A 16,505-nucleotide genomic window follows, 5' to 3' on the forward strand; every position below is an offset into this window, starting at 1 on the left:
AAACGGACGGCGGTTGGCGAGAGACCCGGATTGAGCCGGAGTCATGTCGTTCCCCAGAGCAGCGATCAAACGCTTCAATGACAGATTGGGTGAGTTATTGGGGGGACATTCCCGAGACTGGGAGACAGAGTGGGGTCCCGGGGAAGCGCCCTGTGTTCGTCTCGCAGTGAAGTTGCGCTGCAGGCGGATCTTGTTGTGTCCGTACAGCCCCAGCAACAGCTTTTATTTATTTGTTCACCGGACGTGGGCTTTGCTGGTTAGGTCAGCATTCATTGCCCATCCCTAAATGCCCCTTGAGAAGGTGGTGGTGAGCTGCCTCCTTGAACCGCTGCAGCCCATGTGGTGTAGGTACACCCACTGCCCATTGTGCTGTTAGGAAGGGCGTTCCAGGGTTTTGACCCAGCGACAGTGCAGGAACGGTGATATATTTCCAAGTCAGGATGGTGAGCGGCTTGGAGGGGAGCTTTCAGGTGGTGGTGTCCCCATCTGTCTGCTGCCCTTGTCCTTCTAGATGGTAACGATTGCGGGTTGGGGAGGTGTTGTCAAAGGAGCCTTGGTGAGTTCCGACAGTGCATCTGTGGTTGACAGGGCCCTCAACCGTGTCTGGCCCATCGCCCGTGCATCCGCCCTCATGTCCTCTCCTCCCTCCCAGAACCATGATAGGGTCCCCCTTGTCCTCCCTTATCAGCCCACCAGCCTCCGCGTTCAAAGGATCATCCTCTGCCAGCTCCAGCATGATGCCACCAGCAAACACATCTTCCCTTCACCACCAGCACCCCCCCCCCCCCCCCCCCCCCGTCAGCATTCGGTAGGGATCGTTCCCTCCAGGACATCCTCCATCACCCCCTACACCTCAACCCCCTCCCATCCAACTGCAGTAGGTGCAACACCTGCCCCTTCACTTCCTCTCTCCTCACCGCATTTCACTTGCACTTCCCTCAACTTAGACTATTGCATTCGCTGCTCCCAATGCGGTTTCCTCTACATTGGAGAGACCAAACGCAGACTGGGTGTCCACTTTGCGGAACACCTTCGGTCTGTCCGCAAGCATGACCCAGACCTTCCTGTCGCTTGCCATTTCAGCACACCACCCTGCTTTCATGCCCACATGTCCGTCCTTGGCCTGCTGCATTGTTCCAGTGAAGCTCAACGCAAACTGGAGGAACAGTACCTCGTCTTCCAACTAGGCGCTTTACAGCCTTCCGGACTGAATATTGAGTTCAACAACTTCAGATCATGAACTGTCTCCTCCATCCCCACCCCCTTTCCGATCCTCCTTTTTCCAATAATTTATAATTTAAAAAATATATACCTTTCTTTTCTCATCTATTTCCATTATTTTTAAATATATTTTTATGCATTGTTTTATCTCTACCTTTTAGCCTATTTCGATCCCCCCCCCGCCCCCCCATCCCCACCCCCACTAGGGCTATCTGTCACTTGCTCGTCCTGCTTTCTACCCTTAATGTCATCATTAGCACATTACTTAGCTAATATCACCACCGTCAACACTCCTTTGTCCTTCTGTCTATGACATCTTTGGCAATCTCTTCTTTGCCTCCACCTATCACTGGCCCTCTATCCAGCTCTACCTGTCCCACCCCCCTCAACCAGCTTATATTTCACCTCTTTTCTATATTTCTTAATTCTGATGAAGAGTCATACGGACTCGAAACGTTAACTGTATTCCTCTCCACAGATGCTGTCAGATCTGCTGAGTTTTTCCAGCTATTTTTGAATCTGTTGATCTTACCTGGTCTGGCCTACACGTGACTCCAGACCCACAGCAATGTGATTGACTCCTAACTGTCCTCTGAAGTGGTGTGGCAAGCCACTCAGTTTTTGGCCAATTAGGGAAAGGAAAAAATGTTGGCCTTGTCAGTGACACCCACATCCCATGAAAGAATAAATAAAAACCTCTATTGAGCCAGGGTTGGTCTCCTGGCTTGGTGTCAGCAGAGAGGGGTATGCTGGGCCATTTGGTTACAGATTGTGGTTGAAAACAGTTCTGCTGCTGATGGCCTACAATGCCTCGTGCCTAGTTGAGCTGCTAGTTCTACCCCAGTCTCCTGGACCAGAGAGGCCCTCCTGTGCTGACCACACTCTGTCCCCAGCCAATGCACAGCAACATATTTCTGGCCTACACACATCCTTCAACCACAATACATATTTAAATAAAAACAAAAAAACTGTGGATGCTGGAAATCCAAAACAAAAACAGAATTACCTGGAAAAACTCAGCAGGTCTTGCAGCATCGGCGGAGAAAAGAGTTGACGTTTCGAGTCCTCATGACCCTTCGACAGAACTTGAGTTCAAGTCCAAGAAAGAGTTGAAATATAAGCTGGTTTAAGGTGTGTGTGTGGGGGGCGGAGAGAGAGTGAGAGGTGGGGGGGGTGGTGTGGTTGTAGGGACAAACAAGCAGTGATAGAAGCAGATCATCAAAAGATGTCAACGACAATAGTACAATAGAACACATAGGTGTTAAAGTTGGTGATATTATCTAAACGAATGTGATATTCGTTTAGATAATATCACCACTTTAACTTTAACACCTATGTGTTCTATTGTACTATTGTCATTGACATCTTTTGATGATCTGCTTCTATCACTGCTTGTCCCTACAACCACACCCCCACCCCCCCCACCTCTCTCTCTCTCTCTATCTCTCCGCCCCCCACACACACACCTTAAATCAGCTTATATTTCAACTCTTTCTTGGACTCGAACTCGAGTTCTGTCGAAGGGTCATGAGGACTCGAAACGTCAACTCTTTTCTTCTCCGCCGATGCTGCCACAATACATATTTTTCTAGTGCCTTTTAAGGGGATGACATGGCCAAAAGATGTAAGGCATCACACCGAGCCTGCAAGGGAGAGTTTTGCAACAGTGACCAAAAGCTTGGTCAGAGAGAGATTTTAATTACCTTTATTTAAAGAGGTAGGTGGGGAGGGTTATGGTTGACATTAGGAATAAGGCAAAACAAAAACAGAATTACCTGGAAAAACTCAGCAGGCCTGGCAGCATCGGCAGAGAAGAAAAGAGCTGACGTTTTGAGTCCTCATGTCCCTTCAACAGTTCTGTTGAAGGGTCATGAGGACTCGAAACGTTAACTCTTCTTCTCCGCCGATGCTGCCAGACCTGCTGAGTTTTTCCAAGTAATTCTGTTTTGGATTTCCAGCATCCGCAGTCTTTTGTTTTTAGGAATAAGGCAGTTTAGTATACCACACTTAAAGACAATATTGCTGGGGCTGTTCTATTTAAACTTATGGTCCCCCCCCGCCTCCAATATGTTGAAGGTGGGAAATTGGCTGGTTGAGGCGCTAGATTATTGGGGTTTGTCTTGGAGATGGCTATTACCTAGCACTTGGGTACAATGACTGCCCCTGGTCGTTTGTCGACCCAAACCTTCATGTCAAACAGCAGCTGGCTGGTGTTATCTGGAGGTATAGAGACAACTAGTTGGTCTAAAGTTCTAGACTGTAGTGTGATGGATATAGTGCATATCTGTGATGTGGTCAGGAGATTGGTGACCGTGCATTCGGCACATTGTACAGCTTCCTTTTTATCTCTATGAAATAGGATGTTGACTCTCCAGGTCTGTGGTGCTCTACTTTAATGGAGTTTTCAGGCTACAGCTGAAGTATTGCATGCAGCACTAAACTGTTTTGTTAAAAAAAGAGAAATCTCCCTGCGCTGTAATAGTGTTGATTTTAAATCACTTTTATCGTTGGAAGGTCAACAACACTCATTTGTTCTGTCTTTGCTGTATCTCCTTTCCTGTTTTAGGCTGTGCCCCTGCACCAGGTCACTATGATATTAAGGAGGTGGAAGGCTCCAAGGGCCCAGTATCCTTTGAAAAAGCTCACCGATTTAAAAAGCAAAAAGGTAGGAAAAATTTTTTATGCAAATTTAATTTTCCCCAGAATACTGAGATAGCAGAACAGACGTAGACCTGTAAAAGTTTGAAATTTGAAATCTGCTGCTGTGGTGTTTATGGCACTGGTCTAGCAATACATCGAATTTTCATTTCCCACCATGACAATTCAGTAAACCTGATGGGCTGATAACTTTTTCTGCTATCATAAATTGCCTACGCCAGTCCAACACAAGTTGACTTGTATTGCTCGCTAAAGCAGCTTAGTATGCCACTTCGTTGTTAAGGCAACTTGGGGATGGACGATAAATGCAGCCTTGCCACTACCACCCACATAGTAAAAACAAATAAAGTAAAATAAAAAACCTGGTTTATTGCTGATCTGATACAAATACCCAAATCGCTATAGAAGCCCCATATCTAATAACATCCATCACTTAAACTGAAAGCTTCAAACTACCATCTCCTGTACCTCCTGTGTATGTTTTCTTTTCAGTGAAAGTTGTGTTGATTTAACCAAAGGTGAATCTGAATGGTTTTAATTTTGCAGATGGTGCTATGAAAGTTCTTGAACACTATAATTATATTTAAAATAATTGTAGAGTATTTGTTAGGATTCTGTATCTCCAAATATTTATGCATTATTTTGGAATGCAACCTGGTATATTTATCTACCATGCATTTCTGTATGAGTGCCATAGCAGCAATATTGATTATACTCATTGCCCATGGCATGGTAAATGAACATGTGTTGGTTGGCTAGGTAAGTTGCTCATGGGTTTCCTTTGCTTTCTTACAGCTTGATTCATTACACAATTGGCTATCAAGTCTGTATTTAAGGGCGTTTAGATTTGTCAGTGATTCTGTTGTGGACAAGTATGGACTGTGATATGAAATTATGTTGGATCGATGTGAGAGTTCATCAGGTTGAGAACAGTGGGATGTGTATGCCTTGAGGAATGAATGGTAAATCCTTCACAGGAGTTAGACTACAAAAATAAATTCATCGTTCTTTTGTGTTACCAAAACCTGTTGATACAGTGGAAGCATTATGCTTAAAATGTTCCTCTAGTAACTTTCTCTTTACTTCCAGATCCAGGAAACCAGGTGACGGTTGAAACTGAGAAAGGTCTGATATCACCAGCAAGTTCACGGAAGAATCTCAGCTTTGGCACAGTTAGTAAAACTAGTTCATTGAGTAACTTCAAAGTATATTTTCTTCAATACAAAGTCTGCTGGTTTTGGATGTAGTGGATTTTGTCTCTGGTTTTGTTTGACACTTGTAGATAAGAATAACTTTTTTTTAAACAATTGATTATCTCCCTTCCTATTGAATGCTTTGCTTATAAGCTGATTAAATTGCTATCATTGTTGTGGAACTGCATTATCAATAAATTCACCGCAGCTGTCCTGATGAATTTTAGCCTTTGAAACTGCTTCTGTCTGTAGTTAGGCGTTCAAACTTTCTCAGAGTGGGGTGGTGTCTGTAATTTGCGCCCTTGACAATGAATGCTGGTACTGAAGAAGTAGGTTCTTGTCAATCCAGGCCAGAAAGCTGTTAACATTTACAACCCTGGGCTGAAGCATTATAAAAGATGTACAAGTTCAGCCATGATACTATTGGATGGCTGAGCAGGCTCAATAGGCTGTATGTTCTGATCCTAATTATGTGATGCTATTTAATGGGGGGTTTGCTGTTTACAGGAGCTCTCATTCTCTTCCTCCTGATTGTTTTTGATCAGCGCATTAAGTAACTCAGCACAGACATAACAAGAGGCAGCTGAACTTTTACCAACTGTTAACATTTAGATTGACACTAAATTATGTTGTACCACTGGGCTACCAGAGATGGTGAAAGTTATCTATTTTATTGAAAACCAAAGATTTAGCAACATGGAACTGTGGAGGTTGTAGCACAGAAGAAAACAATTGTATCTGTGCCTGCTCCACGTGAGAACTATCCCAGATTGCAACTATTGGCCTACTCCAGAGTTCTGTATCTTTGTGCTTCAAATATTTGAAACTTGTCTGAGAGATTGTTCCATGTAAATGGATCAAAGTGTTAGCTTTGGCTGACCTGAGGACCCTGTTGTTTACTGTAAGTAAATTCATATCTTAGAGTCCCAGCAAGTGTAATTTGCCACCATCCAGTTATAAGTTCAAGGTTGCATGCAAATGACTGTGCATTTACCAACACAATGTAGCACTTTTCTGTAGACATGCCTGTTAATGGATATTTTTAAATGCAGACATTCTGTTCATTTTTAATGGGTGTGCTGCTTTTCTGTGAATTGCCTATAGAACAGTGCCCAGAAGGATGCAACCTTGGCGTTGGAGCTTAAGAAGCAGAAAATGTTGGAACAAGAGGCAAGTGGATTTTTACTAACATTTAACATTTACAAAAGAACACTTGGGTCTATTTTTGCTGTTAATGTGAAAAGTAATGCCCAGAAGTAGGGTTGTGGTAAATCATTCAAAATTAGGATTAAAACATCAGAGAAAATAATGGAATTACTTGATTTTTGAGGTGAATCTCCACAATTAATATCATACTGCAATGCTAGGCAACCAACATTCAATACTTCCTAAGTTTAAAAAAAAAAGTGTTGTATTGCACATGGAGTTGAGACCAAGTGCTGTATTCTGGTCAAGGAGTTGGAGGACAAAAGGCTAACAGGACCCAGATGAGACAGGGAAGAGCGGGATAAGGGAAAGTGAGGAGATGGACTGGTAAAGGAAATGGCAGATGTTTAAGCAATTAGTAATGAGTTGGAGGATTCGACAGTTTCCCAGGACCAATTTTGCTCTCTGGGTGGCCTTAATTACCTCTGATCTATGGGATGAAAGGTGAGGGCTACTTACCTGGGAGAGAGGCTAGTATTCAAGTGCTTCTCGGCTGCAGTGGGTGATGCATGTCTAATATGGTATTGCAGTTAAATGTTAACCATTACTATTGATTTTGCTGTAGATGGATGGAGGCTATTTTATTTGTTCATGGATTGTGAGCATTGCTGACAAAGGTAACATTTGTTACCCATCCATAATTGGTGCTAATGAGCTGCCGCCTTGAACTGCTGCAATCAGTGTGGTGTTGGTATACTTACAGTGCTAGTAGACTCTGACCTTTAACCCAGCAACCAGTGAAGGAATGGCAATTATAGCTTCATGTCAGCAAGATATGTGGCTTGGAGGTGAAATTGCAAGTAATGGTGTTCCCATATGTCTGCTGCCCTGATTTAGGTGGTAAAGGTCAAAGATTTGGATAGTGGCGAATTTTTGAAGTGCATCATGTTAATGATACACACCCTTCACCCAATGGTGGAGGGTTTGAATGTTTAAGTGGTGGGATGAGGTGGAGAGGGGCACTCCAATCTGGCTGCCTTGTCCTGGATGGTGTCATTCTTTTGAATGTTGGAGCTGCACTCATTGAGCATGCATACGAATTAGTAGCAGACATGGGCCATCCAGCCCCTCAAGCCTACTCTGCCATTCAATAAGATCATGACTGATCCGACTGTGGTCTTAACTCTGCATTCGACCTATCCCATCCAGGCAAATGAAGGGCATTCCATCACACTTCTGACTTCCTTGTGGATAGTGGACTGTTTTTCGGGACTCATTGAGCTACTCGCTGCAAAATGCCCAGCCTCTGACCTGATCTTGTAGCTAAGTATTTATATGGCTGGTCCAGTCAAGTTTCTGGTCAATGGTAGCCCTCAGAGTGTTGATGGTGGGGAATTCAGTGATGGCAATGCTGTTGAAATATCAGGGGGAGATGATTAGATTCTCTCATGTTGGAGAAAAGCCTAACAGGAGTTTCCAATGCATTCTAAACTAAAACAACCCACTCACAGCTGCCGTCTTAGCTGTTGCCAGATGCAGTGTTCAAGTGCTTTTCTTGTCTTCTGGAGAAAGGGAGAGAAGCAATGGGCACCTGTGTTTCCAGATGGGGTAATCAGAAGTAAAAACCCTGGTTGTCTTGCCCTGTTTTGCACAGCAAATTACTTAGCCCCTGAGAGTTGTCACAAGAAATGAGCTTTTCACTCCTTATATACTAAATACCCTTAGTTTCTGTAATTAACCTCGGATCCTTTTATTCTTTCATCATTGTCAAACTTTTAATATCTTTAGTCAATAAATGGCCATTTCTAGTCCATACATGAGAAATGCAGAAAAATATTTTGTGGATAGCTGTGAAGTTCTGTGCTTATTTTCCATCTATATTGACTTGCATTTATGCAATTCTCTTTTAATATAGTAAAATACTTACATAAAATTAATATACAATTGTAGATCCGTTGCCTCCTGCAACAGCGAGGGGAACAGGACAAAAGACTTCAGGCCCTGGAAGAGGAAGTGAAGAAGGTTGAAAGTAAACTAACTGCAGCTGTGAGAGAGAAAACATCCCTGACATCCACTGTTGTTTCCCTAGAAAGACAACTTGCTGATCTCCACAAAGCCAATGAGTTACTCAAAACAAAGGTATTGGTTAATCATGGCTGTACCCAATCACTCTCACCTGGTCAGTTAGAATTTCGCACTGATTTAATTGCAACTTTTGATATTGTTCTCTTATTGTCATGGCATGTATATTTGCACTTATGAAATTGAATACTGTACTCCAATATGTCGATTCTCTGGGTTCAAATGTATCTTTTAAGTTTTACTGCTGATGTGGCTGAGAAAAGATAGATATATATATATATTATATTGATGCCTTCATTACAGATTTGGAAGTTAACAATTTTCTACGCTTCTATCTATTTCAGCTGCCCATCAGTGCAGCTGGAAAATATTACTCTATATTTAACCTCTAAGTTCCAAACTTTTACTGGCTACAGCCACAATGGAAGCTTGAGACTTGATACTGGGCCCTGCTTTTTGTTCCTTCCCCAGTTTGTATGGCATGCAACTCCATTTATTGTTTCGATATTTGCAACCTCAAAGAACATGGTGGGATGTCCAAAATGAGGTCTCCCACAGTGGAAGAGGGCCAATACAGAATTGTACACAGTTGAGCTGATAAGCTCCTTTAACTCCAAGTAGGTAGTCGGGAAGAAAACAACAACTTATATTTAGCACCTTTAATGTAGAATAATGTTGCAAAGTGCTTCACAGGAGCATTATAAAACAAGATATGACATCAAGCCACAAAAGGAGATATTAGGTCAGATGACCAAAAGCTCGAACAGAGTGGTAGTTCTTAAGGGGTGCCTTAAAGGAGGAAAGGGAGGTTGAGAGGTGTAGGCAGGGAATTTGAGCTTGGAGCCTGGTCATTTGAAGGCATGCCTGCCAATAGTGGAGCAGATATAATTGGGAATGCACAAGAGGCCAGAATTAGGAAGAGTGCAAATATGAGGGTTGAGGTTGGAAGAGATTACAGAGATGGGGAGGGGCAAGGCTAAGGCAGGATTTGAAAATAAGGATGAGAATTTTAAAATCAAAGTTATTGCTTGACCTATAGGTGAGCAAGCACTGGGGCGATAGAAAAACAGAATTTGCTGCAAATTAAGACACAGGCAGCAGAGTTTTGGATGACCTCAAATTTATGAGGGGCAGAATATGAGAGACCAGCCAGGGATGTGAGCTTCGCTGTCTGGGCCAGCATTTATTGCCCATCCCTAGTTGCCCTTGAGAAAGTGGTGGTGAGCTGCCTTCATGAACTGCTGCAGTTCATGTGGTGCAGGTACACCCACAGTGCTGTTAGGAAGGGAGTTCCAGGATTTGACCCAGCGACAGTGGAAGAACAGTTCTATGTTTCCAAGTCAGGATGGTGAGTGACTTGGAGGGGAACTTCCAGGTGGTGGTGTTCCCATCTATCTGCTGCCCTTGCCCTTCTAGGTGGTAAGTGGTCGTGGGTTTGGAAGGTGCTGTTTAAAGAGCCTTGGTGAATTCCTGCAGTGCATCTTGTAGATGGCACACATGCTGCTACTGTGTGTCGGTGGTGAAGGGAGTGAATGTTTGTGGATGTGGTGCCAATCAAGCGGACTGCTTTGTCCTGGACGGGGTCCAGCTTCTTTAGTGTTGTAGGAGCTGCACTCATCCAGGCAAGTGGGGAGTATTCCATCACATTCCTGACTTGTGCCTTGTAGATGGTGGACAGGCTCTGGGGAGTCAAGAGGCTAGTGTTGGATTAGTCTAGACGAGAGGCAACGAAGGGATGGATTTTGGGTTTCATCGGCAGAACTAGGACAGGGACAAAGTCGAGCGATGCTATGGAAATAGAAGGTCTTAGTGATGGCATGAATATAGGGTCAGAAGCTCATCTTGGGATCAAATATAACACTAAGATTGTGAACAGATTAACTAATTTCAAACTTGCCAGGGATAGGGTTGGAGTTGGTAACTGGGGAAAAGTGTTTTGGGTGGGGATTGAAAACAATGGCTGGATGTCAGATAAACAAATTGATAAATTAGCAACATTGGAGGAGTTGAGAGAGAAGTTCATGGTGAGGTGTCCTCTGTAATATTTGCTGTTTGTTTCCTTCAGTTTTCCGATGATGGTACCAAGAAGAAGATTAATGCCCTATGCTTGGAGTTGATTGAAGTGAAGAATAAGACTGATGCCAAGGACAAGGTAATGAAGCTTGGATAATGCTTTGGAGAGGTGATGTTTGCAAGTATTTCTTCACAGTGAAAGTCTAGAATTATCTCTCCAAAAAACTGTTGAGGGTCAACTGAAGGTGTAAATACTGAGCGATTAATTTGTGTTAGGGAAGGTTGCTGAAGGTTTGGAGTCAAGGCATGTAGATGGAGTTGAGATACAGATCAACCATGATATCATTGAATGGCAGAATAGGCTCAAGGTGCTAACTGGCTGCCCCCTGTTCCTATGAGGTTTACGTCGATGATTCTGCGCAGCCGGTATTCAAAGTGTGCAATGTCTTCCACTATTGATAAATGATGGGTACAATAGCTGAAGGATTTTTAATCTGGCAGTCAAGTCACACCTTGTATTTCTTTGCAAAATGTATAGAATTTGTAAAAAAAAAGTTGCGAGTTACTTCAGATATCGTTTAACCAGACTTTATATGACTGTAATTGGTAAAAGAAGCATAAGTGACATGAGGAAAAACATTTTTTTTGTGCAGTGAGTGGTTAAGGACCGGAATGCACTGCCAGAGTGTGGGGTGGAGGCAGGTTTAACTGAAGTATTCAAAAAGGAATTACTGTTATCTGAAAAGGAACAATGTGCAGGGTTACATGGAGCAGATGGGAGAATGGCACTAAGTGAATTGCTCATTTGGAGAGCTGGTAAAGATATGATGGGTCAAGTGGCCTTGTGCACTGTAGCAGTTCTGTTTTTGTTTAAAAGCATAACTTCCACCCCTTTGTATTCAAGCTTCAATACATTCCATTAGAATTTTAAATTATTTTGGTACATGTCCACAGTTTTTCGTGATTTTCTGTACCTGAACCCCTAAATCTCTCTTTATAAGAACAAAAGCAACAGGAGCAGGAGTAGACTATTTGGCCCTTTAAGCCTGCTCTGCCATTCAATAGACTCATGTGGCTGACCTCCTGGCTCACTACACCTTTCAGCAATATATGTACCTCCCTTGATTCCCAAGTTCGATCAATCTCTGCCTTGAATATACCCAACGACTGAGCATCTGCAGCTTTCTCGGTTACAGAATTTCAAACGTTCACAATCCTTTGAGTGAATATATTTCTCTTCACCTCGTCCTAAATGCCTTTTATTTAACAATTTTATTCTGAGACTGACCACTAGTTCTAGATTTCCCAGCTAGGGGAAACATCTACCCTGCCAAACCCCTTAGGCACTTTATATGTTTCAGTGAAATCGCCTCTCAGCCTAAACTTTGATGAATATAGACCTGATCTACTCAAACTGTAGTCGGAGGACAATACGCTTATCCCAGGAATCATACTAAACCTATGTTGCACTCTGTTGAAGGCAATAATTTCCATTATTTGGGTAAGGAAACCAAAACTGTGTACACTACCCCAAGTGTGTTTTCATCAGCATCCTATACAATTGCAGTAATGCTTCTTTACCCTTATGCTGTAATTGCTTTGTAATACAGGCTACCGTAGCCTTTGGTTTCCTAATTGTTTGCTGTACCCACATGTTAATTTTTTTGTGATTGGGCACAAAGATACACAGGTCCCACCTGAATAATAACATTCTTAAAATGATGAGAGATTGGAAAAAATATTGTGCTTTTCTATTTTTCCTTTGAAAGTGGATGACTTCACACTTTATCAAGTCCTAACATTTCATCATGTTAAACAAAAACAAATGGGTGAGAATCCGAACATGGATAACAGTTGTAAAACCCATTCCCAACTGCTAAATCTGCATCCTGGAGATTAAACCTGAGCCTTTCCTGGACTATGTGGTTAGTTACTCCTGATTTAAACCAACTGGTACTCTGGGATAGTGACTTTTTCTCCTCATCCCTTCTCTCCCATCCTCAGGACATATGGTGCATTGAACTCCTGCAAACTATGGCAATGTTGTAATGTTTCTTTGTAAATCTTGTTTTCTAATTTCCCAGGAGCAAGAAATCCTGAAGGTATGAACTATCTAGGCTTTTAATGCTAACTTCACTCTAAAGGATAAGTGAAATGTTCCACAATTTAAAGATCATATGTAATACCTTCAGACACTTGTATTTTATATTTGTGCCTTCAGTTCCAGAACCCTTTTCTCCATGTTTACATTGTCTATTAGACTGTTTTCTATTTTTCTCAATCATGCTGCCTGTAATATCTTGTTTTGCTGCATGGATTAATGGCATGCCATGCATTAGTAGGTTTAAAATATTATCCTGCGATTTCAGTAACTAGGCCCAGAAATTAGGGCAAGAATTTAGAATGATTATTGAAACAGTCAAAGGGTAAACTTTTTAGGAAGTGCTTTAACAATCTTGGTTAGGTTTTGGGGAGTCAGGAGGTGGGTTACTCACTGCAGAATTCCTAGCCTCTGACCTGCTCTTGTAGCAAAAGTATTTATATGGCTAGTCCAGTTCAGTTTCTGGTCAATGGTAGCCCTCAGGAAGTTAATGGTGGGGAATTCAACAATGGTAGTGCCATAGAATCTAACAGCTCCCCATGACATTCAATCTTGTTGGAGATGGTCATTGGTTGGAACTTCTGTGTAGCGAGTGTTACTTGCCACCTATCAGCCCAAGCCTGAATTATGTGCTGATTTAGACATGTTGAGCGGGGTAAGAATGTGTGCATTTTTTTCATCCTTTTTATGAATTTGGCACAACAGTGATTAAAATTTGGGGTGCGTTTGAGTGTTGGTGCACAAAGCTTGATTTCTTGCCACTTTCACTTGCAGTGTGGGCACATCACACATCTCCAGTACACTTCTGCATGCTGTATCCCTCCTGTTTCAACATTTGATGTAGCTGGTGGCTACACTTTTTTTTTCTGTGTTCCATATGAATGTTACCCTATTGCTTTATATCTATTTAAATCCTGTGTTACAGGAGATCAGCTATCTTCAAATTAGTTTGGAAGGTCAAGTGAAGCTTCTACAAGCTGACCTGGAAGCTTCCAAAGCTACAGTGACTGCATTGCAAGAAAGAAATGGATCACTGGGTAAGTTCCCATTCATAAACTGTTTAAATTGAAATGGTTTGCTAAATTTTGTACTTTATTCCTTAAGATTGTAAAACAATTTGGTCTTCTTGTATGTATTGGTCTCTTGCGGTATGCTTGCATTTTTCAGCAGTTAGGGCTCAAAACTGTTTCTCTATATCTCAGGCAACTTTGTAACATTGTGTTATCAGATGCTCATAATGTCTGTCTGAGATTACAGCTAGCTGCACTCTTTGTCCATTATCCCAACAGAAGAAATGCACCAGGAAACTAAAGCCCATAATGAGAACCTGGAAATCGAAATGGACAAATTTCATGGTAATATTCAAGACAATTCACTGATTCAAGCATCCTTGAGAATTTTTACTTTGCCTCCATGCAATTAACTTACCACAATGAATAGTTTGACCTATGAAATTTATACGTTTGTAGACTCAACTGAAAGTGGAATATTTCTGGAAAATGTTTTGATATTACAAACAACAGAGTAACATGCTAATAGATCAACAAATGCAGAATTTTATAGCCATGTAGACCTTAGTTTGAAAAGCTTTGACTGATTTAGCCAAGAAGTTTACAAACCTGTTCTAAGCTGTGGTTCAAGTCCAAGTTATATTGTCTATTTCAGACACATCTGAAGCTACAGTGCTTGCAGCAATAAAACCCTAAATAGAACTCAGGGTAACTTGGAAGGGCTGATTTCACATAGCAATGTGTTCTCCAGTCCCAATTATCACTTGGATTTCTTTTCAGCTGCTTGTAGGACTAAGTATTTTAAAGCAGAACGTCAACAAAGTCATAATTGTTTGGTCAGGAGTTGGGATACCACAGAAGCCATCTGACAAATTGACAACTTTCACAATTTAAGTCTGGATGTTTGAAGCAATTTTGCATGATATCTGACCATGTTATTTTTAAAGGGACTTGCGTAAAGGCATATTGAGCTAGGGTTAAGATTTGTTTGTTCATACTGTTGTTTGCTCTCCTTCACTGCTTGTCCTACTGCCTCCCATAGAAACATAGGAGCAGGAGTATGTCATTCGACCCTTCAAGCCTGCTCCACCATTCAAAATGATCATGACTGATCCTCTATCTCAACACTGTACTCCTGCGCTCTCCCCATATGCCTTTCCGAGTCCAGAAATATCTATATTTCTTTCTTAAATATATTTAGTGACTTGGCCTCCACAGTTTTTGTGGTAGAAAATTCCACAGGTTCACCACCCTTGTTTCTCCTCACCTCAGTCCTAAATGGCCTACCCCATATCCTGAGACTGTGACCCCTTGTTCTAGACGCCCCCCCCCCCCCCCCCCCCCCCCCCCCCCACCCCAGCCAGAGGAAACATCATCCCTGCATCCAGTCTGTCCATCTCAAAAAGTTAGTCTTATTTCTACCTGGGAATATTGGCTAAAATTGTGGGTTTTTGACTTTATAAGAGCCACTTTCTCATGAGCACAATGTTTATCAAAGAAAGAGCCCATTCAGAAATATATTAAAGCGATCTTTTTTTTATTAACCAGCTCTAACAGAGGAGTTGCGTGAAGAGAATAAGGTGCTGCAAGCTTATTTGGATAATGCCAATGAACAAATTCAGGTAATTGTTTGCACAGGAGAAAAAAAAACTTGTCTGTTCTTGATTTTATTTTCCCTCATCCTGAATGTTTTTACAGATGGTCTCTGCTGATAATGTCCATGTATGACCGTTGCTTAAGTCAGCTTAATTGTGTTGGAAAATTATTTAACCATGTGGGCATTGCAATCAAGCTTGTTCCTGCCTGCACTTTGTCCTCTGACAGGGGTCTCTGTGTAGCAGTTGGGTGTGTGGACCATTGACTGTCCAGCCCAGGATGCACTGGCAAACTGTTAAGTGTTTGTTCAACACAGATAAGGGATTGAACCTGGACATACCTGGACTGTGCGGTTCAGATATTTGCTCTATATTTTGTTAAGCCACGAGGAAGCCATGGATTTGTTTTTAAGTCCACGAAGGATATCTATTGTGTAGTTACCATTTGTTGCTTTCCCTTATATTTACCTTGTGTCTTAAACTAGGATTACCTTCAACTACTGAAACAGACTGGATGACATTGCTTGCTTAAATTTATAGGATCTTCATATGCAGCTAAGTTCCAAAGTGAATGACTATGAGAGCAAATTGGAGCAGCTTTCCACTGACATGGAGGAAAAGTGTATGGTAAGGTTTGGTAACTATGGTTGGCTCTTTTATTTAACTGTCTGGATCATGTCTCTTGAGTTTGTTATAGCTGAAAATGTGCAGTTGTTTCACCTATTAAAACCAAGCTAAAAAAAAACATAATTTCAAGCAACATTGACAACCAGGTGTGGTTTGCTGCAGCCTATGTTATAATGAACTGGTCACATGGAATCTACCCATGTGTTCATCTCTACAAGTTTCTCTGATAAGAGCATTCTGGCCTCGAATCCACACCCCAAGCTTGAGCACACAATCTGTGATATTCCAGTGCTGTATTGCATTATTATAAATCTCATCCTTTGAATGAAATATTAAATCAAGGCCCAGTTGTCCTGATTGTTAAAATGCCATTGTAAATGAGCAGAGAATTTGCTTGTATTCCTTCCTCTATTAACACAGGTGAAATTGATAACTTGGTAGCTCAATATTTGTCATTTCAGTACGCTTAGAAATTATTGCACAAGTTGTTTTTGACAGGCGCTATATTAAAAACACACAAGTGAGTTTTTAAAATGGAATAAATCCTTCAATATTGATATAATCAGCTAAAGCTAGGGTATATTTTGTAATCAGTTTTGAGACCAAAATAATCAAGAATGCTGTTCAATGGGGTGTATGTATAGGTGTTGGAAATGGAATTAAGCCCCTTGCTGGCTTGTGATTCAAGGTAATGAAGGATCCAGGCAATGAAGGATCCTTGGTTAGAAAACTACTTGTCAAAATATAGACATTTCTGTTATCCATTGACTTAACTGTTTATTTTGAGAAGCTTTCAACAACCAAGTGACTCCTTGGAGTAGTTGGATAATTGGACCATGTTCATTTTCACCAAACAGAA

General features: G+C 41.8%; 1 protein-coding gene across 3 annotated transcripts in view; it reads left to right on the forward strand.

The window, feature by feature from the left end:
* hmmr (hyaluronan-mediated motility receptor (RHAMM)) overlaps window positions 1–16,505 on the forward strand; it is a 42,248-nt gene continuing 25,743 nt past the window's right edge. Inside the window, exons 1-11 of one of the 3 annotated variants that reach the window (XM_041194597.1) lie at window positions 1–89; window positions 3,788–3,886; window positions 4,969–5,051; window positions 6,177–6,242; window positions 8,169–8,357; window positions 10,366–10,452; window positions 12,398–12,415; window positions 13,340–13,451; window positions 13,704–13,769; window positions 14,973–15,046; window positions 15,560–15,646. In XM_041194597.1, coding sequence (XP_041050531.1) covers window positions 44–89; window positions 3,788–3,886; window positions 4,969–5,051; window positions 6,177–6,242; window positions 8,169–8,357; window positions 10,366–10,452; window positions 12,398–12,415; window positions 13,340–13,451; window positions 13,704–13,769; window positions 14,973–15,046; window positions 15,560–15,646 — 927 coding nt within the window. In that variant the 5' untranslated portion in view covers window positions 1–43. The remainder of the gene's footprint in view (window positions 90–3,787; window positions 3,887–4,968; window positions 5,052–6,176; window positions 6,243–8,168; window positions 8,358–10,365; window positions 10,453–12,397; window positions 12,416–13,339; window positions 13,452–13,703; window positions 13,770–14,972; window positions 15,047–15,559; window positions 15,647–16,505) is intronic. The other 2 variants (XM_041194598.1, XM_041194599.1) reach the window with 2 other exon arrangements.

This window comes from Carcharodon carcharias, chromosome 8 (genome assembly GCF_017639515.1).
Source record: "Carcharodon carcharias isolate sCarCar2 chromosome 8, sCarCar2.pri, whole genome shotgun sequence".
Taxonomy (NCBI): Eukaryota; Metazoa; Chordata; class Chondrichthyes; order Lamniformes; family Lamnidae; genus Carcharodon; species Carcharodon carcharias.